The sequence below is a fragment of the Thamnophis elegans genome, chromosome 15 (assembly GCF_009769535.1).
Source record: "Thamnophis elegans isolate rThaEle1 chromosome 15, rThaEle1.pri, whole genome shotgun sequence".
NCBI classification, from domain to species: domain Eukaryota; kingdom Metazoa; phylum Chordata; class Lepidosauria; order Squamata; family Colubridae; genus Thamnophis; species Thamnophis elegans.
In genome coordinates, this window is record NC_045555.1 from 14,662,731 (window position 1) to 14,688,464 (window position 25,734).

Below are 25,734 nucleotides of genomic sequence, written 5' to 3' on the forward strand. Positions count from 1 at the left end.
GTGTGTTTTTAAATTATGCATTGTTATGTTTTTCATTTTTATTTTTTGTCTGTACCCCCTTCCCTGATTTGAATTGTGAGCCGCCCTGAGTCCCCTTCGGGGGAAAAGGGCAGCATATAAATACAATAAAAAATAAAATAATCTTTTTAATAATTGCTTGGTTTTACAATTTGATCTTCTGAGAAGGTACATATTTTGATGTTTACGGTTTCTAACTAAACCTTTAATAAAGACAAAAATTATACAATCAGCTGTATGAAAGGGTTAATAAAATATGATCAGACAAGTTTACTATTCTGTTTTTTCTGTATGTCATTTATCAATCATGAAATGGTATAACATACATTCAGAAGCCATGTCATTTCATTACCTCTTTTTCTTTAAACAATTAGGACTTACTTGGTGTGCAAATCACTTTTACATTCAATGTTCCAAAGTACAAGTAGTCTCTGGAATACAACCATTATGATTGTGAATTCTGATGGTCATAAAGTGAGTCACATCACTGACCCAATTTTATGACCATTCTTGCAGTGCTTGTTAAGACAACATAGTTGCAAAGCGGACACTATGTTTGTTGAGTAAATCCATGTTCATTAAGTGAACCTATTATTTTCTATGGACCATTTTTCTTGAAAAATGGATGTTAATGCCAATTGTCAGCAAAAAACCCCAAAACAACCAAATGTCATTTGACAGCAGGATGCTGCAAATGGCCATAAATGTGAGCCAGTTGCTGAGCACCTGAGATATGGTCTCATGTCAAGGGGCTGTGTGGCAGCCATTGGTACTTTGGAACTGAGTTGTAAGTACCTTTGGAATGGTCTGTTTTATTTCAAATTGTCGATAAATGACCAGTTGTAAATCGAGAATTATCAATATGACAGCAAACTTAACTGTTCATTATTAAGGTAAATGTTTTATTATTGAAATGCAACTCAATGTGATGAAGCTCTGCTTCACATCAAGATCAGCTTAGAATAAAAATACTAAGTGTGCATTTACCAGCCCATGCACATTTACTTAAAAATCTGTCTTATTTCATGTTTACCATCAGAAGATAATTCCGAAAATTAAATTACAAAGTATCAATTCTTTTTTATGATTACACATTCTTTAATTTGACAATTTCATAGGGAGCTTTGTAGTGAACATGACTTTTAAACCAAAAACTTCATTTCATAATTAAGTTAGATTATGATGCCTGGTCTTCCAAGTAGGACACATGGTCACCGAGGCTTGAAAACATATATTTTGACTTGTATGCACAGTGAAAGAGTGCAATTATACTTTTATAGTAGTTTTTATAGTACAAATGAAGCATAGTTTTAAAAATACGTATCATATTCAACAATATGGGAGCAGTACAATTTGTACAATACAAATATTGTAAATCAAATATTGCAATATTAGTGTAGGTAGTGTTGCTAATGCTGTTCTAGGTGTACAGTCAATGTCTTTCTATATTGGGGAAAGAAAATTTGTTCAATTAACATTCATTTCTTATAAAATGTCGCATAGCAGGTGAACTGGGATTACAATTCTAAGGGAAAGCTAAAAACCAAGAAGCCAATGATTGTCCATGTACCTTACCTCCCACAATTATGTTCCCCATCCACATTTTCCAACACATTTGCTTTCTGATGGGAATATTATGAATCTCAAAGTGAATTATGTGTGCTGCTAATGTAATGTAATGTAATGTTAGGGAGGCAATGGCTACAGCAGGAGAAAAAGCAATGATGAAAGGAGGGAAAGGTTATGGTCAAACCACAACTGCTTGCATTTTTCTACATTTGGTAATGGAAATTGGTTTCTTTTTTTATGTAACTTTCTTGAATTTAAAAAAAAATGAGCAAGAAGAAAAATTAATTGAAAAAAGGAAAATTTAGCAAAAGCAAGATAAAAGTCCAAAAGAAAAAAGAAAAAGAATAGAAAAAGAATAACTTTCAACTTTCTTTGTCTAGAAATAAATAAAAAAATACATCAAATTCAGATTCTAAAGTTCTTAATAGTCTACATCAGGGGCGAGCAAACTGCAGCTCTGGAGCCGCATGTGGCTTTTTTATCCCTCTGCTGTGGCTCCCTGTCATTCAAAATATGTGTCACAACTGCCAATGTGCGACACCCACCAGAACGTGATTTATTGAGCTCTTTGACCCCGGAAGGCCAACCATGGATAAACCCAAGAAAAGTTTCAGAAGAAAACAGAATGTTTAATTCAACTACATATGCTAGTTTTGTGGCTGTTCAGGAAATGGTCAGGCATGGGAAGGGTTTTGTGGCTCCCTGTATTTTCTTTTCTGTGGAAAACAGGTCCAAATGGCTCTTTGAATGTTTAAGATTGCCGACCCCTGGTCTACACAACATTATTTCTATAATCCCTTGTTTCTAATCAAATCCAAAAATCACAATTTCATTTCTTCCAAATGAAATTGGTCAAAATCATCTTCAAAGTTTTCACCATTTCTGTGAATTCCATTGTCTTTGTCATCCATTTTTCCTTTGTGGGTATCTGTAAGTCCTTTCAGCTTTGTGCATATAGGAACCTTGCCACTGTTATATATAAAAACAAAATTCCATAAGACCTTTTCATCCATTAACCTCAAAAGGAAAATCCCTAGCTTCAATTATATGTTTATTTTTAAAATCTTCTGACTCAAAACATATCTGATCCCATTTTTTGTAGCTCTCTTAATGTTATTTGGGGATGGAATATTCATTGTTTTAGTTTTTGTTAGCTGAGTCCTTACAGGTTTCTTTCTTTGAAATGGTAGAAACTGCTGCCAGATGCCAACACAGTTGTGTTTTGCTCTTAAAGAATGGCAAAAAGTCATTCTATAAATACTGAAGTAATGGAAAAGTTAAACAATGTAGTAGGTTTTACTTCTGAGTAAATTTACAGGATCACAATTGTCCTGGCAACTCAGATAAACAAAAAATAACTCTTCAAAATCCCATAGTAAATAATAATGCCATAAATTGCTTAGTCTTTGCGTAGTTGCTGAAATAGGTAAAGAAGACAAATCAATTTAGATAAAAGATTACTGCTTCTTTCTACTTGCTGAGTTTAATATTAACTTGGACATTTCTGCAATAACAAGAAAGAGAGACGCTGCAATTTCCAAAGGGCAATTTTAAAAAGCTTTGTGAAATTCTGTAAGGAAGAAAATGCAGATTTCAGTTTTCATAATTGATGCATTTACCAACCAACCCTTTGGTGGAAATCCTGCTGCTGTTTGTCTTCTTGAAGATGTAAGTTTTTAATAAATTCCTTTAGTTTAAAGAAAATTAACTGGCAATGTCTGCTATTTGTGAGTGGTGCCACTTTTACTAGAATTTACTTGGTTGTTTATACAAAGGATTAACTATATTGCTTATTTAACTCCAGGTAGAGGTGTGGGTGGGAGATTTGTCCTCAAGAAAATATTTTGCCAGTATTTTATGAATATATATTGCCAAAGATTTTGTATGTATTTTGGGAAGTTTTTCAGATGAAACTGAAATACAGCCTTATATTTAATGTTGCAGGATCTGTAACCAGGCTTTGCAAAGGTAGAACACAGTTCTTTGAAAACGGAATTTTTTGAGTTTATGCAGATGAGTTTCATGTTTCCTTCTTTTGAATCAAAAAAGGTTTCCTCAACTTTGTATGAACAGTGAGCTGATTATACAAAATTGAGAGAACAAACACTACAGTATTATATTTAGAAGTTACCACAAGATGACGATGGTTAAAAACATATAGTATATTAGGATTACCAGGATATTCCTTTTGTTTTGCTGGGCTTCGAAAATAGAAAATTAGGTTGATAAATTCATGGAGATGATGCTCGGATGCCCATGTATTACTTCTAAGGTTCCTGCCTCAGCTGTTCAGAATTCTTCAGAATTCTTTAATTGTTTTAACAGATTTATTTTTGTTGTCAACAAGAATAAAATACAAAAATGAGAAAAATGAAATATCAAACCTCAACAATGAAAAAAAATGGGTTAAAAAAAAAAGAAAATGGGAATTGAGCACAGCCAATTTGGGATGCAACCTGATGGGGACTGTTTTATATTTAAATATTTGTTTATTTAAATTTATTACATTTAGTAAGTTCAATAAATTTGGTTGAAACTGTCCACCTGCCCAGAAACAAAAGAAAGCAAAAAGAAGCTGGAGAACAGAAAAATTTGGGCATAATGAGTGTATCATGTCTGATCACACTAGCCATGGCAGCTCATTTGTTCCTAGCTAACCTTTGGCAGCCATTTTGTGCGTGTGCGAGAAAGAGAGAGACCATGTGTTCTCAACATTTCAGGAGCGCCTCCCAAACCTAAAGATCTCCTGAAATATAGTCTAAAACCTATTTTGACATGGTATGTTTCCAGTTTGGATGGGGGATTAGGGGAAATCACCATGACATATGCATCTAGGCAGGGGTGGGATTCAGCTGGTTTGGGCCGGTTCGGTCGAACCGGTAGTTCTGATGAGCAGTTGGCCCCACCCATCCACCCCTGCTCTTTCATGTCTTATATTTTCCTGTTTTGTAGCTCAGCTGATTCGCACGGCGCAGCGGATTGCCGTGCGTCAGCTGTTTTACTCACTGGTGCTGACATAGAAGGTAAGTTTTTAAGCTTAAAATGGGCGGATTTTGAATGCTGCCGTGGACGCAAAGCGCACGTTAGGCATGCATATGTGCAAAGCATGCATGGACAGGCTCACCAAACCGGTTGTTAAACCAGTTGCATCCCATCACTGCATCTAGGCCCCCAAAATCATGCACTGCATCCATTGCAGTATATCTCACCCTTGGAAACTTTAAGGCATGTGAACTTTAACTCCCAGAATTTTGGGAGTTGAAGTCCATACTCCTCAAAGTTGCCAAGTTTGAGAAACACTGTTCTAGACCTGTCTCACTTTTAACTCTAGGGACTCTTGTAGTCCCATCCTAGGATTTAATTCTGGGTCAGCTAAATGTTTACCAAAGCTAACCTCATAAAGCTGAGTGCATGCTCAATTCTCTCTCCCACCATGAGTGCCACCTCTCACCACCACCTCCTGGAAAACTGTCCCAGCCACTTTCTGCCTGGTTTGCAATTGTCAGCCACTCTGGTCCACCACTGGGGCTTTTTGATAGGTCTTTTAATGTGATTTCTCTACTGAGAGGGAGAGAGGGAGGGAGGGAGGGAGGGAGGAGGAGGAGGAGGAGGAGGAGGAGGAGGAGGAGGAGAGATGTTTATACTCTCTCTTGCAGAGGTGGTGGAAATTTTGAATAGTTTTGAGAACCGGTAGATATTACCTCTGACTGGCCCCGCCCTCATTTTATTAAAAAATGTGAAACATATATATGCTTGCTGCAAAAGACTTGGGGTGCATTTGCAGATAAACTGTTTAAATTGGTTGTTGTTCACTTTAGGAACTGGAAGAAGGTTGGCATCAAAAAATTGCTGCAGAAATGAACCTCTCAGAAACAGCATTCATCAGAAAATTGTACCCCACAGATGACTTCACCAAAAGTAAGTAATCATTTGTGTAGTTAAATGTACCATTGCTGAAAGATGAATTACTAGAGGCACTTTTGATAAAGAAATTGGGTGTTATTGTGATAGATTATGAAATGAAGCTGAAGATCTATCCTATAGCTCCATGATGGCGAACATATATGGCATGCATGCCCGAAGTGGCATATGGAACCATGTCGCCTGGCACGTGTAGTGTCACCCATTCCTGTTCCGGGTTTATGGCATATATGCATGCGACAGCTGGCCTATGTGCGTGCGGTGGTACCAGAAACTGGATGAGCTGGTCTTCTGTTGTCCAGTGTGTGCATGCGTGCTGGCCAGCTGATTGTCGTGCGCTCATGCGTGCCAGTAACCAGAATACTAGTTGGCCAGTGCGCATATGTGCGCTGGAAACTGGAAGTTCATTTTCCGGCACGCGCAGCTCCTCTTTCAGGTTTTGGCCCAGACATATATGCGCATGCTTCTTTTTCAGCACTCAGTACTGAAAACGTTCGCCATCACTGGATTATAAGATCCAGTGGGAGATTTCAGGACAATGTTGTAGATATCAAACAATAACTTATGCAAAACCCAACCTGGCCCCAAAGACCAGGTTGGGGGAGGCCCAAAGTTGAGGTTTTCCAACAAGACTGGCTCCTGTCGTGTTATGAACCACCCAGGGTCACCTGGTGAGATGGGCAGTGTATACATTTGATAAATTAAAAAAAAAGATATTTCATTAGTGTACAATGCCTTTTTATGCAGCCCAATTAAATTCTATAAAATTAACTCTTGATATCCTAAATAGCTTAGAATAGGGGTCGCTTGGGGGTGATCTTTTCCTGACCTTGTGGATTACCAGATCATATTTAGAGGCATTTTTTCAAGTATATGAAACCTTTTCAGAATGTCCTCCCCAAAGAAATGACCTTGAAGCCAGTCTTCCATTTTTCTACTTTAAAAAAAAAAAAGAACATTGAGTTTTCTGTTCCTTGTACCATTTTTGCTTCCTTGTTTAATTTTTCTGCTGTTGAATAAGTGATTTGTGAGCATCCTCTTTCAGGTTCCTGTTTTGGATTAAGATGGTTTACACCTACAAATGAGGTCCCTCTGTGTGGCCATGCCACTCTTGCATCTGCTGCTGTATTATTCCGTAAGAGTAAGTGGTATTTAACTGTTCAGTGTTTGACCCAATGCATGTTTTTTTAACCTCCTTAAATTATTGAGTCTGTCATCTGCACCTTCATAGATGTCTGGTTTGGCTCTGCAACCAAACAAGACAGACACAGACTTCAAGCAGATAATTAGAACTGCAGGGGAAAAAATTGCTACCAATCTGCCTTCCATTGAGGGCCTGTACACTGCGCGAGTCAAAAAGAGGGCTGTGAAAATATTTATAGACCCCTCACATCCTGGACATAAATGGTTTCAACTTCTACCTTAAAAATGACGCAATAGGGCACTGCACACCAGAACAACTAGACACAAGGACAGTTTTTTCCTGAATGCCATCACCCTGCTTAACATTTAATTCCCACAACACTGTCAATAATTTACTAAGAATGTATTACTATTATTCTTCTCTTCCTTCCTAGTATCTATCTCTCCCAACTTATGAGTATAACCATGTTGCTTGTAGCGCTTATTAGTAACATTGACTATCACTAAGTGTTGTATCTTTTTATTCTTGATGAATGTATTTTATTCTCCTTATGTATACTGAGAGCATATGCACCAAATTCCTTGTGGGTCCAATCACACTTGGCCAATAAAGAATTCTATTCTATTCTATTACTATTCTATTCTATTACTATTCTATTCTATTCTATTCTATTCTATTCTATTCTATTCTATTACTATTCTATTACTATTCTATTCTATTACTATTCTATTCTATTCTACTCTATTGATGGCTACACATTTCTGATTTTAAAACAGAAAATATGAATCCCTCCCTCACTTTCAAAACTCTTAGTGGAGAATTAAAGGCCAGGAAAGCCGGAGATGAGATTATCTTGGATTTGCCACTTTACTTCACGTATCCACAGGTTAGTTTTGGGTGGTGCCTTTTGAACATTCCCCTTGAAAAGGGAAAGGCGCACATGATTTTCATATTGCTTTCCTTTTTTTAAATCTAGGATTTCCAGGAAGTAGAAGAGTTGGTAAAGGTAATTTACACAGCTTTTTCCCCCATTGTATTTATCGCCATAAACCCCAAGTATCAAACGTGCGGTGTCACGTTGCCGTCATGTGACGTTTCACAACATTTTTTCCCTTTGCGGAGCTGGGGTGGGTGTGGCCTTCACATGATGTATCCGGCCCACAGGCTGCCAGTTTGACACTCCTGCAAAGGCTTCCTTAGGTTTGCTCACTCTTAAATTCTTCCTACATGTGAAATGTAATCCCCAAACCAAATGAAATGTCTTAAGTATGCTACAAATGAAGTGGGGAATTAAATATGAAAAGCCTAATCTAAAACCCACTAATTCAGTGTCAAAATCTGTAAGATGGTGGTGAGGCATTGCATCTAAATCCCACCCCTTTTGTATTGCATGCGGATGATACTGTTAATTTAAATATTATGGCTGTTTGTTTGTTTGTTTTATTGGACTTATATGCCGCCCTTCTCCCAAAGGACTCAGGGCGGTGTACAACATAAAAACACATATAACAAAAGTTTAAAAAGATTTAATAGGAAATCCAATAATCTTCAATTGACAATTTAAATCAAATTTAGGATTAAATTAAAATTAATAATTTTAAATTAATAATTTAATTTATTCTATTCAGGCCAGGCCGGCTTGCAAAAAAACACAACTTTTTAGGGCGCACCGGAAGGACCGGAGGTCGGGGATTATGCAAAGCTCCGGTGGCAGCTCATTCCAAAGGGAAGGTGCTCCCACAGAGAAGGCTCTCCCCCTGGGGGTTGCCAGCTGACACTGCCTGGCCAACGGCACCCTGAGGAGGCCAACTCTGTGGGATTGTACTGGATGGTGGCAGTAGGTGTTCTCGCAAGTACCCTGGGCCTAAGCCATGGAGTGCTTTAAAGATCATAATTAACACCTTGAATCGCACCCGGAAAACAACCGGCAACCAGTGCAGGCTGCCTAAAAGGGGTGTAAAATGGGAGCACCTAGGTACCCCCATGACAACCCGTGTGGCCGCATTCTGGACCAGCTGGAGCCTCCGGGTGCTCTTCAAGGGCAGCCCCATGTAGAGAGCATTACAGTAGTCCAGGCGAGAAAGGGCGAGGGTGTTAGTGACTGTGCACAGGGCATCCCGATCCAGGAAGGGGCGCAACTGTGATGGATCTCCTTTTTTAATGCAACTCTGGAAACAAATACTATGGGGGTAAGACACCCATAACACCCCTTGCGGGGGGTGTTCTGCTAAGATATATCATGTTGTGCCTTACAATGGTTTCTACCATACTGCCATAAAATGGCTTCTATTCTGCTGTGCAGTGGAGTCTCCATGGTAACTGCATCACAGTACTCCACAAGGAGGCTCCCTCTGGTAAGGGGGAAAATACAACATTAGAAATCAAGATGGTATCACTTTTCTTGATGCTCCTGGAGGCACAGGGAAAACATTTGTAACTAATTTAATTGTCAACGAAATCAGGGCTTTTCCTGTCTAATACAGGATTAGGATAAATAAATATCCGAGCAACACTGGGTTATCAGCTAGTTCAGTTCTAAAGAAGGACTAGGGGTGACATGGTGTGAGTGTTCTAATATTTAAGGGGTTGCCACAAACAAGGGGGGGGGGGTCAATCTATTCTCCAAAGCAACAGAAGGCAAGCCAAGAAATAATGGATGGAAACTAATCAAGGACAGAAGCAACCTAGAAGTAAGGAGAAATTTCCTGACAGTGAGAACAATTACCGGTACTCAGTGGAACGAGTTGCCTTCGGAAGTTGTGGATGCTCCAACACTGGAAGTTTTTAAGAAGAGATTGGACAATCATTTGTCTGGAAGTGTTATAGGATTTCCTGCCTGAGCAGAGAGTTGGACTAGAAGACCTCCAAGGTCCCTTCCAACTCTGTTATTCTGTTGCTGCTGGCAATGTGCTTAAATCATCAGTTAAGGCAAGTCCAGACTTCAGATAACAGGGATAAAACTGGTGTTGCCAGACTTAGTAAATAAGTAATGAAGAAAAGTTTGCTGCTATATGGACATGAGAAAAATATGGTATCTCTCTTTGGCTCATTCTGTCCCATTTTATCACTAGGCAGCAGTGGGGGATTTGAGCGTTCAAGAGGTCCGTTATTCTCCTGACACAAAAAAGCTACTTATCTGTCTCAGTGAGGCATATGAAAGGTATACACATTTCAAATGCACATTTCTTTAAATGATTGAATGTAAGTTTATGCACTCTCATCTCCCTTCCTTAGTTGATTTCCTTCATTTCTTTGATCCCGCACAAGCTATAGGAAGGAGACATTCCTTTTAACTCTTCCTGTTAATTTTTGCCTTGCTCACATTGCTCCAGCTTGACGCCCTCCAGGTTTTTGGACTATACCTGGCACTTCTCAGCTGGTTGGGAATTCTACTTTCTGGGAATTCCTAGTCCATTTAGGGCAGACGTGTCCAACCTTGGTGACTTGAAGACTTGTGAACTTCAACTCCCAGAATTCCCCAGCCGTCTGAGTTGAAGTTCACAAGTCCACAAGTCATTGGACACCTCTGATCTAATAGATACCACAGTGGGGAATCCCATTTTGGACAATCTTCTTATTACTGGCCCTTTTTTGTTTCTACTAAGCTTAATATTTTGGTTTCAAATCTATATTTTGCATGTAAAATGTGCCAACAGTCAGAGCTAAAGCTTACAATAGCAATAGCACTTAGACTTATATACTGCTTTACAGTGCTTTTGCAGCCCTCTCTCTAAGCGGTTTACAGAGTCAGCATATTGCCCCCAATAATCTGGGTCCTCATTTTTTAAAAAAAAATAGTTGCAGGTAGCTGGCACTCAGCAGAAGTAGCCTGCAGTACTGCACTCTCGCTACTGCACTACTGTAGCTCATTTACCATTGGTATTATAGTAATAAAAAAATACAATATTGTTCAGTTCATTGTTCTCATTGGTATTTTACTTTTGCATTTTCAAGAGTATAGACCTGTTTTGAGTCCTTAACAGTCAATTTTTGTCACCAAGGTATGATCTGGAGAATTTAAAAGTGGATGCCCAACGTCTTTTGTTGGCTGACAAGACTGGAAAAATAAAAGGTGTAATAATCACAGTTAAGGGAGATCATCATAAAAATCCTGACAGCTATGATTTTTACTCTCGTTATTTTGCACCATGGAATGGCATTTCTGAAGATCCTGTAACAGGTAAGTCTGTGTATGGAGGGCTTTTCCTGTTTTTATTAGATATAGGTGAATAATTCTTATTTATGAACAGTAAAATATAATAGCAGCAGAAGCTCCAAAATAATATTTCAACTGTAAGAGGAACAAAACTTTGTGGAAATGTAACTTTTCATATACAACTGCTATCTATAAAAATCTGCACCAATGAATTAGTTTGTCTAACTGTAGAAAGAGTTAGAGAAGAGCAACAAAGGTGATTAGGAGGCTGAAGAATAAAATATACAATGAATGGATTACAGGACCTGGGTATGCCTAGTCTAAAGAGAAGGACTAAGGGTGACATGATAAGAATCTTCTAATATTTAAGGGACTGTCAAAAAGAGGACTATTCTCCAAAATACCTGAGGGCAGAACGAGAAGTAATAGATGGAAATTTAGCAAGGAAAAATCCAGCTGTATCTAAGGAGAAATTTCCTGACAGTGAGAAAAATTAACCAGTGGAATGCCTTGCCTGCAGAGGTTGTGGGTGCTCCATCACTGGAGTTTTTATTAAAGAAGAGACTGGACAGCTATTTGTCCGGAATGGTACAGGGTCTCCTGCTTGATCGGGAGTTGGACTAAATAGAGGACTTCCAAGGTCCCTTCCAATTCTGTTACACTTTTATCGTTAATGTTCCTTAAGACTGTTTGATGACATATTTTTGAGGTAACATGATCTATGATTTTTTTCCCCTTTACTACGTACATGATAAGGTTGTGGGGCATTTTGGAAATAATGCAGAAAAGGCATTTTGGAGTGCACATAAGTTTGAATGTAACCAGAGGTGGGCCTCCCTGCGTTCGGGAGAACCCATAGCTAACATTATGGCCGGTTTGGAGAACTTCCAAATCCACCCCTTGCTGGCCCTGCCCACCCCTGTGTTAGATCTGTGGGCAGAGAACCCGTTGCTGAAATTTTTGAAGCCCACCCCTGTGTTAGATTAAAAGTCTATCAGGTCAGGGATGACACAACCCAACACACATTCAGGAAAGTGTCCTTGAAACAGATTTGATCCATTGAGACACGGGTGGGATTACAACACAGAATGGGAGACTAAACAATTCAGAAATACAGCGAATAACTGAGGGAACATTTCCACTGCACGTATTTTGCTGATAAGAAATTCATGACAGAAATTGCATTAACTTACACTCTTGGAATAATTACTATTCAAAGTTAAGATATGGTAAAGTGCTTTGAACACTGATCTGCTACGACATCATTCTCACAGCTATGATATCTTATTTTTCCTTAAGGATCTGCTCATGCTGTATTAAGCAGCTACTGGTCACAGCAACTGGGGAAAAACAAACTATGCGGTACGAATTCCTATGATTTTACAGAGTTTCCCTTTTAAGGTCTCTGAGTATAATCTGCCAAAATTTTATTTGCAATGTCCTCCTGAACTCTTGAACTCAAACAAGAACCCGGCTTATTTCATTGGGTAGCCCTGATACTGTACAATTGGCACAAATTCAGCCATGCTCTCCTCCCAAATTTAATCAAGATGAAAAAAAAAACCTCAGGCATAATCGTTTCTTCTAGTTTTTACTATAGCTTTAATTCTAAAATTAAGGATTGCGACAAATCATTGGCACTTAAATCAGTGTCCATTTACAGATATAGTTCAAAGTTATACAAAAGTAACACAACCATTTTTTTTGCACGTATGACCACTGCAGCACCCCCATAGTCACATGATCAAAAATTGGATGCTTGGTAGCTGGTTCATATTTATGATGGTGGCAGTGTCCTAAGGTCATGCAATCACTTTTTGAGACCTTCTGACAAGCAAACTCAAGGAAAAAGCCAGATTCACTTTACAATTCTGCTATGAACTTAACAACTGCAGTGATCCACTTAACAACTGTGACAAGAATGGTAGTAAAATGGGTCAAATCTCATTTAACAACTATCTCACTAAGCAACAGAAATTTTGGGCTCAATTGAGGTCACACACTGAGGACTTCTTGTATTTTTTGGAGAAATGTAGTTAAAATCTATATATAAAAGTGTGTGTGTGAGTGTGCATGTGTGTGTATTCTAGCATATCTGAAATGCTGCGAGCAATTTCAACCAAACTTGGTACACAGATGACTTATTCTCTGGAAAAAAAATACTGTGGGGATAAGACATCCCTAACACCTCTCGGGATGTGTGTTATGTTAAGATACAGCCTGTTGTGCCATACTGGCTTCTACTGTACAGCACAGTGGAGTTGCCATGGTAACGGATTCACAGTACTCCACAAGGGGGTCCCTCTGGTAAAGGGGGAAAATCCAGCATTAGAAATTATGTTTGGTCCGGACATTTCCCCCTATAAATAAGTAACTGGACAATGCTGAGTTTATATATTTCATCTTTTCCAGTCTGGCCTGTGTTTGTAGTGTAGGTAATTGTGTTAGATTCTCTTATCTATCTGCTCTTCATCAGTGATCAGCAAGTCTGCATTTTTAATTTGGTCTGCATTGTTAATTTGGATAGAGAGAGAAGCACATTTCCTGCCTACCTAACTAATTCTGTCATTTAGCATTTCAGTGCTCCAGTCGTGGGGGAGAGTTGAAGATTCTGCTCCGGCAAGATGGAAGATTAGATATTGGTGGACAAGCATGTTTTGTGTTAGAGGGTTTTTTGGCTTTTGAAAAATAATTAAAAGTGATCAATAATTACATGCTTCCGTTTGTTTGGAGCCGCTGCTGATACGGATTTGTGTTTTACATAGAATGTTATGGTTGAGCATTTAAGTTGGTCTTGATCCTGGCAACTACATGGACATGTTTTCTTGGCCACATTTTCAGAAGTAGGTTGCATTGGCTTCTTAGGGCCAAGAGAAAGTGTCTAATCCAAAGTTACCCATTTGGTTTTTGTGCCCAGAGGACTGGAACTCAGGTCTTCTCAATTGCAATTCAAATCCCTTAAGCAATAGCATTTAGGCTTATATATATATATTGCTCCATAGTGCTTTACCCTCTGGGCAGTTAAAAATGTAGAAGCATTATTTACATATTGCCCCCAAACAATCTGGGTCCACATTTTACTGACCTTGGAAGGATGAAAGCCTGAGTCAACCTTGAGCTGGTCAGGATCGAACTCCTGGCAATGGACAGACTTCACCAGTAATATTATACTGCTGAACCGCTGAATCACCATGGCTCTTAAAGCAAACCAGCTGTGATGTAAAATAATATTATTGTTTTAGCTGGAAAAAAATGCAAAATTTGGAAGCTACTTATACAAAACATACCAATATGTTATTTGCCTAAATATTTGGCTATCTTCCAGTGGGTAATAATAAATGACAAAACCTGATTTTCTTATATAGTTCCTATTTGCCTTTTTTTCTGGTTGCCTGGGAAATCTGAAAACATTTGAGACTAAAATAAAAACATTGAAAAAGACACATCTAACTGAATTCAACAGTTCACTCAGCTCTAGCCTATCCATCAGATTTTAAGGCTATGGAAAGCAAGCTTAAGTTTGCTGGACCTCTAGGTCAGGAGTGTCAAACTAAAGGCCCATGGGCCAGATCCGGCCTGCGGGGTGCTTAGGTCTGGCTTACAACGCCGCTGTGGAAACAGCAAAGGAGTGGCCCACGGTGCCTCTGCTAGCAAAAATGGAGCTTGGGAGGGCTGCGTGCAGCCCTCACAGTTCCATTTTCACTAGCACAAGGCTGCAGGAGGCTGTCGTGGCCAAAAACGGGGCCCAGAGGGCTGTGCATGCCCCCTCCCAAGCTCCATTTTTCTTGGCAGAGGGCTGCAGAAAAGGAAAGGGAGGGAGGGAGGAAGGAAGATTATAATGAGAGTGAAGGAGAGTCTGAAGGAGAGTCCTACCTTAGTAGTTGGGCACCCCATGTGCCCCGACACAAGTGATGTCATGCTGGCAATGTGCACCCCGCCCACAGCCACCCCAGCACCCCAAGTTCAAACAACCCTGATGCAGCCCTCAATGAAATCGTGTTTGACACTCCTGCTCTAGGTGAACACTTCCAATATTTTCGGAAAATTCAAATCTGCAATAGGTAGAGGCTCCCTCTAGCTGATCTGCTTACTCTACAGATATGTCAATGTTATTTCTTTAGTAATGTGAGAGTGTTTGGCTCCTCCTTTCTCTGGAACATTTTCCAACTTCCTTATCTGATCTACTGCTTTGGGATTTCTTAACGATCTCTCATCCAACAGAATACAATACAATACAATAGCAGAGTTAAAAGGGACCTTGGAGGTCTTCTAGTCCAACCCCCTTCCCAGGCAGGAAACCCTATACCGTTCTAGACAAATGGTTATCCAACATCTTCTTAAAGACTTCCAGTGTTGGGGCATTCACAACTTCTGGAGGAAAGCTGTTTCACTGATTAATTGTTCTAACTGTCAGGAAATTTCTCCTCAGTTTTAAGTTGCTTCTCTCCTTGATTAGTTTCCATCCATTGCTTCAGGTGCTTTGGAGAATAGTTTGACTCATTCTTCTTTATGGCAACCCCTGAGATATTGGAACACTGCTATCAAGTCTCCCCTAGTCCTTCTTTTTATTAAACTAGACATACCCAGCTCCTGCAACCGTTCTTCATATGTTTTAGTCTCCAGTCCGCTAATCATCTTTGTTGCTCTTCTTTGCACTCTTTCTAGAGTCTCAACATCTTTTCTACATTGCGGCGACCAAAACTGAATGCAGTATTCCAAGTGTGGCCTTACCAAGGCATTATAAAATGATATTAACACTTCACGTGATCTTGATTCTATCCCTCTGTTTATGTAGCCTAGAACTGTGTTGGCTTTTTTTGGCAGCTGCTGCACACTGCTGGATCATAGTTAAATGGTTGTCCACTAGGACTCAAAGATCCCTCTCACAGTTACTACTATTGAGGAAGGTACCACCTATACTGTACCTGTGCATTTCGTTTTTCTTGCTTAAATGTAGAACCTTACTCTTTTCACCACTGAATTTCATTTTATTAGATAGTGCCCAATCCTTCTGTATCTTAAGCCTGTCTTCTGGAGTGTTGGTTATTCCTGACAGCTTGGTGTCATCTGCAAATTTGATGAGTTCCCCATTTATTCCCTCATCCAAATCATTGAGGAAGATTATGAAGAATACTGGGCTTAAAACAGAGCCTTGGGGTATTCCACTGCATACTTCCCTCCATGTAGATGCAGTTCCATTGAGGACTACACGCTTAGTGCAGTTGGTCAGCCGGTTACAAATCCATCTGGTGGTGATGCCGCCCAACCCACATTCTTCTACTTTATCTAGTAGTAGGTTATGGTCTACCTTATCAAATGCCTTAACTGAAGTCCAAGTAAACTAAATCGACGGCATTCCTCTGGCCCACTAATTTTGTCTATAGGTCTATAGTTTCCTGGATCTATTTTTTTTCCTTTTTTGAAGGTGGGAACCATATCAGCTCTTTTCCAGTCCTCTGGTAGTTCCCCGGTGCTCCAGGATCTCTGAAATATATAGTTCAGTGGTTCTGACATCTCATCTGCAAGTTCCTTCAAAACCCTGGGGTGTAATCCATCCGGTCCTGGTGATTTGAACTCGTCTAGGGTAGACAGGTGCTCACTTACCATTTTCTTCCCTATTTCAATTTGTGTTCCTAATCTGATTTTTGTGGTGCTGTTTTTGATTGGTTGGACTGTTTTATCCCTTTGTGTAAAGACACATGCAAAAAATGAGCTAAATAGTTCTGCTTTCTCCCTGTTGCTTGTCACCTTTTTACCACTTTCTCCCAACAATGGACCAATTGTTTCCTTAACTTTTTTATTGTTTTTAACATGTTGGAAGAAGCTTTTTTTTGTTATTTTTTACTTTTGTGGCAAGTATTTCTTCATTGTGAGCCTTAGCTTTCCTTACTTCATCTTTACAGGCTCGGGCTATTTGCTGATATTCTGCCTTAGTTATGTCCCTCTCTTTCCACTTTTTATACTTATCTTTTTTGTCTTTCAATTTATCAGAGAGTTCTTTATGCAGCCATGCTGGTTTCTTTTGGGAACTGTTATTTTTCTTCTTCATTGGTATTGTGCTAGACTTGGCTTTTGTAATCTCATTTTTCAAAATTTCCCAAGCTTCTTGATTTGTTTTCCCCTTGAGGATTCTCATCCATGGAATTCTTCCCAAGCTCTCTCTAAGTTTATTGAAATTAGCTCTCTTAAAATCCAAGACTAGTTTGACTTTGTTCTACTACTTGTGTTTGCATAATGTTAAATTCCAATATTGCATGGTCACTTGTCCCCAGGGTTCCTATGGCTTCAACACCTTCTATCATTTCCTCTCTGTTAGTGAGAATTAAGTCTAAAATGGCCGATCCCCTTGTTCCCTTCTCTACTTTTTGGGAAGTAAAGTTGTCTGCTAGTTTAGGAACCTGTTGGATCTTCCACTTGGTGCAGAGTTTGTTTCCCAGTTGAATTCAGGGTAGTTAAAATCTCCCATTACTATTGTGGTGTGCTTCCTACATACCTTAGTTAGCTGACTAGCAAAAAGTTCATCTACTTCCTCTACTTGGTTGGATGGCCCATAGACTTATGGCAATGTCATTCCCCCCCAACCTTTAATATTGACCCAAATGCATTCAAGATGGTTCTCATCATTGTTGTGCTCTATTTCTGTTGAGATGTAGTTATTTCTTATACATATATAGTACAACTCTACCTCCTCTTTTACTTGGTCTATTTCTTTTAAATAATTTAAATCCTTCTAGCTGTATGTTCCATTTATGGGTTTCATCCCACCAAGTTTCTGTAATGGCAACAATATCATGTCTGTCCTCAAGAATAACAGAGTTGGAAGGGATCTTGAGGTGTTCTAGTCCAGCCCTCTGTTCAAGCAGGAGATCCAGCGGTGGGTTGCACATCATTAACAACAGGCTCGCCAGAAATGTGCTCACGGGCCTTCCTCACTTTCATGCATCTTCAAACACACAACAAATTTTCTCAGGCAGGTGAGGTGCGACAATCAGCTGGGCTTCGAGGGCAGGGAACAAAGCCAGAGAGTGAAATAAATAGGACAAACTAGAGCCGGGGGCAGGTGGGCTGGCCCAGCTGGTGATTGGAACTACCAGTTTGCCTGAACCGGTGCAAATCAGCAGCAGCCCACCTTTGAGGAGATCCTATACTTGTGATGGCTAACCTATGGCACATGTGGTGGCACACAGAGTCATATTTGATGGCACGTGAGCCATCAGCTGGAGTGCACATGCGTGCCCTGGCCAGCTGATTTTTCGGCTTCCGGAGGGCCGGGGAACGCTGTTTTTGCCCTCCCCAGGCTTCAGGAAAGCCTCCAGAGTTCGGGATCGTTTCCAGATTCTGGAGGACCTCTGTGGGGCTCGGGGAAGCTGTTTTCCCCCTCCAGGTTTTAGGAAAGCCTCTAGAGCCAGGGAGAGGTGAAAACTCCCCCCAGCAGGGGGGATCATGCACATGTGTGGGGTGGGGGTCACACGCACATGCACAGGTGGGCAGGGTGCATTAACTGTAAGTGTGGGCATGTATGATAGCACGATAGTGCACACACAATTTTAGCACGCTTTTACAAAAAGGTTTGCCATCATTGTCCTATACCATTCCATAGGATATGTATGTGTGTGTGTGTGTATATATATATATATATGTGTGTGTGTGTGTGTGTGTGTGTGTGTGTGTGTCTGTCTGTCTGTCTGTCTGTCTGTCTGTCTAATGGCTACTTGCAATGTGTGATCCAGGTGTGCCTTCCATGTCCCTAGCGAGTGGAAAACCACACCAAGGTATCTAAATGTTCTAACCTGTTCCAGACTATATCCTTCCAATTTTCAGGAGTATTGGCTTGGTCTTTTAGCAAAAACTAAAATTTTTGATTTATCAAAGTTAAGGACAAGCTTGTTTTGCCTGCAATAGCCGAGTGTTGCCCTAATTGCTCTCTTCAGTCCTATGGGTGTTTGTGAAATGATAGCGGCATCATCAGCATATTTTCTATGATCTTGTATTCATGTAATCTCTTGTCCTCTGGTGGGGAAGTGAGAGGCTCACTTATTGGGGAAACCAGGTCTATAAGTGGCTCTGCTGTGTCCATTGTGACCAATAAGGATTTCTTTAAATTTTCTAGCTTGTATAATATATTGTCTTGTTCTTTCCTTGGGAGAGCACCAAAAGCGTTCACATCCATGCAGAAACCCACACTGATGATGAGGCACGACCAAAGACCAGAAGCCAGACCCCAACTGCACCATTAGCCACTTTAAACCTCTCCAATCCATACATGAAGCATAAACCCCCACCCAATCAGAACACACCTCCCACCCAATCAGAACACAGCCAAGCTCCCACCCAATCAGCTCAAACCCTCATTGGCAGAAAAGGAAGGAACAGCTGAGATCTCATATTGCTCCTAGAAGCACGAAGCCGAGTAAATAAGCCTGAAGATGACGAACGAGACTTCGTCGAAACGTCGCCAAGACACTTCCAATTTTACGCGGGAGAAAACCCAAATAACCAAAGACAAACAGACAGACAAAGATGCCAATGAGGAGCTGCTTATATGGGACTAGTTGATAACCCGGCACTGCCCGGGGATTTTTTTATCCCAACCCCCCTTCCATGAATGTTGCCACAATTTCTAATGTTGGATTTTCCCCCTTACCAGAGAGCGCCCCCTTGTGGAGTACTGTGAAACCGTTACCATGGCAACTCCATAGCACTGTACAGTAGATGCCATTTTAAGGCAGTACGGTAGAAATCATTTTAAGGCACATCATGCTCTTAACAGAACACACACCCAGAGGGGTATTAGGGGTGTCTTACCTCCACAGTATTTGTTTCCAGAGGATAAATCATCTGTGTATCAAGTTTGGTTGAAATTGCTCAAGGCGTTCCAGAGTTATGGAACACACACACACTTTTATATATATAAATTCAAGAAATTTTAGCCATATTCTTTATAGATTCTAGCTAAGTTTCAATACAAGGATTGTATTGAACTAAGTCCAAGAAGTATTTATGGTAGCTTTCTGTCACACTTCGTCTGGCCAAGCCTGTAGAAGAACTATAAATAAAAATCACGCTGCATGGCTCTCTAGAATACATTTTCTTGGACATAGCCAAGAAAATTTGCCTTATTAAGTTAGAATAATAAACATGGTTTAATTTCTTAGTAGGCTAGCTAACCTGCACCAAAGTCCAGTCAAAGATAATTCCATGCATGGACTATGAACTAGTTTAAAAGCAACTCTAGAACCGTGTTATCCCATTAACAGAACTGGCTCAATTCTGACTTTATTTCTGGCTCAGTTGCAGCAAAACCTAATCACATAAAGAGCATTTTTTATTTTTTTGCAATAGCAAAACTCTGTAAAACTTGTGAACAGCCTGTTTTCCCACTGGCAGAAAGTCACCAGATACCTTTTCATGGGCTCTTGAGTTTCAGCTGCTGTAGCAGGTCCTGTAACTAAAATGTTACCAGGAGGAGCAAAATGGATTATGGTACAAACTCATTGGATCTTTTTGTCTTCTTTTCTTTACGCATCTTTTCTTCTTTCTTTGTTCTTGTTAGTAGGCTATTCTATTAAATCATTCTCTTTCAGTAAGTATTTTTCCAGATTCTGAAATATTCCTATCTTTATCATTAAAAAAAAAACCCCCAATACTTTGTTGTGTTGTTCAGTTTGTTCTAGTTTTGTCCAGGTCTTCTCTATCATTTTTGTCCAAGATTATTAAATATAACCCGGGCACTGTATGGGATGGATTGTCCGAGACCTGCTGATGGCTCAAGCAAACTGTCAATCATTGCTATTGGTGGAACTTTTGTTTGTTTGCCAGGATTTGAGAACAAATTGTTACACTGGCCGCATAGATAAAGGAACCAAACTAGGGAGTTTTCCTGACTCATAAATCCTTAAAGCATTCTGCCAAAAAACAACTTGGCAAAGTTCCACCCTCTACACAAGGCTATAGAATCCTCCACAGATAAGGTAGACAGAGACAGGAGCTTGAACAAAAGAATGCTTTAAAGATCAAGTTGGTAACAAATCTTGGTCTCTGATTGGATAAACTTTGTTTCTATCTGCCTAAAATGTATATAATATTCTGAGCCACTTTTGCAGCAGGTGGCTATTCCTTATACACATTTATTTGTATGTTTTGGATATAGTTTTGTCACCCAGCTTTTGCTATCGCCATAAATAAAAGCTGATACGTTTTGCAAGCCTCGTCTCAAGTCTCACTCTCTTTAGCATTTCAGTGGCTCGGGAAAACTGCTGGAACCTTACACAACCTTATATTTCTTACTAGGTTACATTTTTGGCTATGCAGAAATCTTTGTTCTTCTTCCCTTGGTCTGGGAGTATTCCCCGGGGTTTGTTTTGTAGTCCCACTTTGTTCATTCTGTCTTTGAATTTTCCTGCTTGCTTGCTTTCAGTTCAATTATCATATCTGTGCCAATGACATCCCTGTATTTTCTCTGCTCTGCTTCGGTGTGGTGGGGGGACACACACCACACATTCTCTTTCTCCCAATGTGAGGATGACCAATGTTTTTACAGGACAAGACTACACGAAACACCTCTTTGCCTTAGCCCACCCACTTTAGAAAGACTTTGGGGCTTCTGCTCTGGAAGTGGTGTTTTCCCTTTTATCCCATCTCCAATAGAAAGACTTCTATTGTATGGCAAGGAGAGAAAGAATAGCAATAGCACTTAAACCTATACAGCATACAGCTTCACAGTGCTTTACAGCCCTCTCTGAGTAGTTTTACAGAGTCAACAATTGCCCCCGACAATCTGGGTCCTCATTTTACCAATCTCAGAAAGGATGGAAGGCTGAATCAACCTTGAGCCAGTCAGGATTGAACTGCTGAAATGCTGGCAGACGGCAGTCAGCAGCATTAGCCCGCAGTACTGCATTCTAAGAGAAAAAAAATCTTGCTGATATAGTAATTAGATTAGTGTTTCCCCCATGGCTGGGTGGGGAAGTCTGGGAGTTGAAGTCCACATATCTTAAAGATGCTGAGGTCAAGAAACACCACACAGACCAGATAAAACTGCTGCTAGTGATGTATGCAGGAATGAAAATGACCAGTGAATCCAGCTTCCCCCATTGACTTTGCTTGTCAGAAGGTTGCAAGAGGGGATCACATGACCTCGGGACATTACAACTGTCATAAATATGAGTCAGTTGACTTTTGATCAGGTGAGCAATGGTCGTTAAGTGTGAAAAATGACCATAAGTCACTTTTTTCAGTGCCGTTATAACTTTGAACAGTCATTAAATGAACTGTTGTAAATTAAGGAGTACCTGTACTATTTTGCAAGGCTTAAGACCCTAACTGTGTCTCTTAACCGTAATAATATGCTTGTACAGATCTTGGAAAAGTCTGCTATCTAGTGGGTCAAAGCAATGAGGCTCTGAGAGAGAGCTGACTTTGCGACGATACGATGTGCGATCTTGGAGCTCCAAGATCGCAGTCGATATTTCTGCCACTGGGCGGTCCTTTTGGACCTAAACTGTCCCAAAGAGATGGTGATAGAGAAGAGTATGTCTTGCTGATCTCAGGGATACTGCAAAGTCTCTGATTGATCCAGGAGAAGCTCTTTTTCCTGATTACAGAAATGGAAAGAAAATGGAAGAGAATAGTGTGTCGGATTGGTGAGGAAATTTTATTATTAGAAAAGAGACTACCCAAAGAAAATTAAAACCAAATTAAAATTGAAGACAAAAGAAAACAAGCGGCGAAATTAAGCTACATTAAACTTAGTGTGTTATCCTTTTTTAAAAAATTCTCTTTTTAAGAATGGAAGTTCTGCAAATGTTTCCTATTTTTTAAATTGGAAGACTTAGTTTTTCTTTTTCTATTTTCTATTTTTTACTTTTTCTATATATGCTTGTGGATTAAAAATTTCTTGTTTTTCTACAATGTTTGATTGGATTGTTTTTTTTTTAATTAAGAATTTTTGTCCATAAGTCTGCTATTTAAAAAGGGCTATAATAGGAGAGAGAAAAAAAGTAACACTGCCACTTTAAGGCTGGAGGCTTGGAAACATTGTATTTTCTTTCTGCCATTTGATCATCGGAGTTACACTTCAAAGCCTGTTTATTGAGAGTGATAGTGGAAAAAGCACAGCTGCTCTTTCGGAGTTTCTGGAGTGAAGGCAAAGTTTTGACGAAAGATTATAATGAACTTGTTTGGAATACAATAAAAGCCTTGAATGCTATAGTGGCAGTGTTTGTAAGTTAGAAGGATGGCGCAACATGAAAAAGAAACATTAATATTGCAAATGATTATGTTTAAAATTCAAAAAATATTAGAAATAACAGAGAAAATTGAGATGAGAATGAATGATGCAGAACAAAGAACAACAAAAAGAAATGGAAAAATTGAGAATATTTATCAAAAGAAGAAAGTTGAGGACATAGTTCCAAAAATTGAAGGAAAAAAGGAACAAAGAGATAAGGAAATTGTGGATACTGACAGTATACTGAGCGTGGTTGGAAATAGTAGGAGTGGACTATGGAAGGGGAGATAGGTAGACTGGAACTCTACCTCAGACTTCAAAGTACAGAAGAAGAAAAAAAGAGAAAATTTGAAGGAAGTAAGGAGAAAAATCTTGACTGAAACATAGGTGATAACCAAAGATAAATTGATGAAAGGAACAGATGGAAGGTTTCAAGTGCTCATAAGATATACAATGAGCAACAAGCTGCGAAAAGAAGTCCATAAAAGACCCACTAAGAAAATGTCAGTTGGTCTTACCTGAACTGCAGGTCTCTAGGTTCCCGTGGGAGGAGTCATTGATGGGATATTTTCAGACCCCATTTGCCTTGAGACGGGGGTTAAATTGAGGCCACTCCCCTCTGCCTCACTTCCTGGCTCCCAGTTTAATCTAAGGTCAATGGTATAAGAGGAATATGATAGGAATGGTAAGAACAGCAAATGGAACCAAGAAAAACAACCAAATCAGTCAAGAACTGAACTGACCCAATACAACAAGAATGCTTAGGGACTCCCTGAGACAGCGCCCAATTGAGATGGAAAGTGACTCCTCACACAGGAACCTAGAGACCTGCAGTTCAGGTAAGACCAACTGACAGTCTCCTAGGTGATCCCAGGGGAGGAGTCATTGATGGGACATACCAACACTCAATGTTCCAGGGAGGGAATCGGAAGCCTGAGCCTTCTGAGGTTCTAACACTCTCTGCAAAACCTGCCTACTGAATGAAGCCTCCGCCGAAGCGTAAGCATCCACCCGGTAATGTCTGATGAAAGACGTAGGGAAAGCTCAGGCTGCCGCCCTACAAATATTCTCTATGGGTGCCTGGGTTGACCAGGCTGCCGATGTGGCCATGCTCCTGGTGGAGTGGGCTGTACTTCCAGCCGGCACCGTAAGGCTGTGAGCCTCGTAGGGTCTAGTAATAGCCGACCTGATCCATCTAATAATGGTAGCTGAGGATACCCTAGTGATGAGGTCCCAGCGGTCCACAAAGTGAGCGAGGCGACTGCCAATAGGAAGATCTGAGCCTGGATCATTTATTCTTGTGGTAGGATTGGCCGCCCCCCACCTCGAAAGGGCTGCTTGTTGGCCTGTTGGTATCTATTCCTATCTCTATAATATTGCCTATCCCCTTGGCCAGTGTAGGTAGGGGGAGGGTACCCCTGTTGCTGCTGGTAGTCCTGCTCTGGAGACTGATATGCAGGCCTCCTCTAGTAGGGCATCGACCTTTGCTCTGACCACTTGGAAGAAGAAGGAAGGATCTTATGTTTGTTCTTGTCCTCCACCAGCAATGGGTCCAGGGATGCTCCAAATAGCTTGTCGCCGGAATACTCTGCTGCTGCTAAGGTCCACTTGGACTGGGCTTCCCCCTGCCAACTATGGAGCCAAAGCAGACTTCTGGACGCCACTGACATGGCGAGCGCTTTGGACGCATACTTGACTGCATCAAGTGTGGCATCTGCTGAGAACTGGGCAGCCGCAGTGAGCTTTGCCATGCCCTGCAAGAGACGTACCTCCATAGCCGGAACCTTCTCTTGCATCTGGGTCAGCCAGAGAAGGGTAGACCTATTGAAGAAGGATTGATTGCCCACGTGGCCACCTGGAAGTTCTTGCACAGAGTCAGTTCAGCTCTCCTACCTTAAGGTTGTTGGCGATGTTGCCAGCCACCAGAGAGGACGACAAAGCCGGCAGGGATCCAAGATGGTGGCCGCCGCTCATGCAGCCTGATTTCTCCAGGAGCTGTGCCTCAACAGCGCCACCCAGAAGCCTGGAGGAACTCCAGCAGCCCCCGATGGGGTGGAAATGCAGTTCCTCTTCTGATCTTCTGGAGGCCGGCTTCGGAGGCTCCCCAGAGACTGCAAGCAGACTTGGAGCCTGAGGTGCTCCTGCAAAACCCAGCTATTGCCCAGTGCAGCCACAATCACTCAGGGAAGACAAGGGAGGAGGTGGGGAAGGCAAGGATGGAAAATTCTCACATCAAATTGAATAAAGTCAGGAGCCAAGAAAAAAATCTCCTATTAGGCCGAAAGACTGAGATTAAACTGGGAGCCAGGAAGTGAGGCAGAGAGGAGTGGCCTCAATTTAACCTCAGTCTCAAGGCAAATAGGGTCTGAGAATATCCCATCAATGACTCCTCCCACGGGATCATCTAGGAGACCAACCAGAATTTTAATTCCACAAATGACACGAGATATAAAACTGCATTGCTACTGGAAAGATATAGGTTGATGTAGTGAAAGTTTATAATAATAATTAAGTCAAACTTAGTTAAATTTAGAATATTATATGTAGTCATATAAATGAGTAATAATGATAATAATACATATATAGGTACTAGTTTGAGGATATGAAATTTTATACAAACTGCAAATGAGGACTATGAGAGGAGACTTAAAAGTATGTTATTAAATATAATGAATTTTTGTTTAGAATATGTTAGAT

At 40.4% G+C, this 25,734-nt stretch overlaps 1 protein-coding gene across 2 annotated transcripts; it reads left to right on the plus strand.

The window, feature by feature from the left end:
- Window positions 1-3,063: 3,063 nt before the first annotated feature.
- Window positions 3,064-13,520, plus strand: PBLD (phenazine biosynthesis like protein domain containing). Of its 2 annotated transcripts, XM_032231997.1 has the most exons (10): window positions 3,180-3,255; window positions 4,540-4,610; window positions 5,406-5,505; window positions 6,554-6,649; window positions 7,429-7,538; window positions 7,629-7,658; window positions 9,724-9,812; window positions 10,654-10,832; window positions 12,108-12,170; window positions 13,382-13,520. In XM_032231997.1, the coding sequence occupies exons 3-10, from the start codon at window positions 5,445-5,447 to the stop codon at window positions 13,498-13,500; spliced, it is 747 nt and encodes a 248-aa protein (XP_032087888.1). In that variant the 5' UTR covers window positions 3,180-3,255; window positions 4,540-4,610; window positions 5,406-5,444; the 3' UTR covers window positions 13,501-13,520. The 2 variants fall into 2 exon arrangements, with proteins under 2 accessions (XP_032087887.1, XP_032087888.1); XM_032231996.1 differs by lacking the exon at window positions 4,540-4,610 and having other exon boundaries at window positions 3,064-3,255.
- The last annotated feature ends 12,214 nt before the right edge of the window (window positions 13,521-25,734 follow it).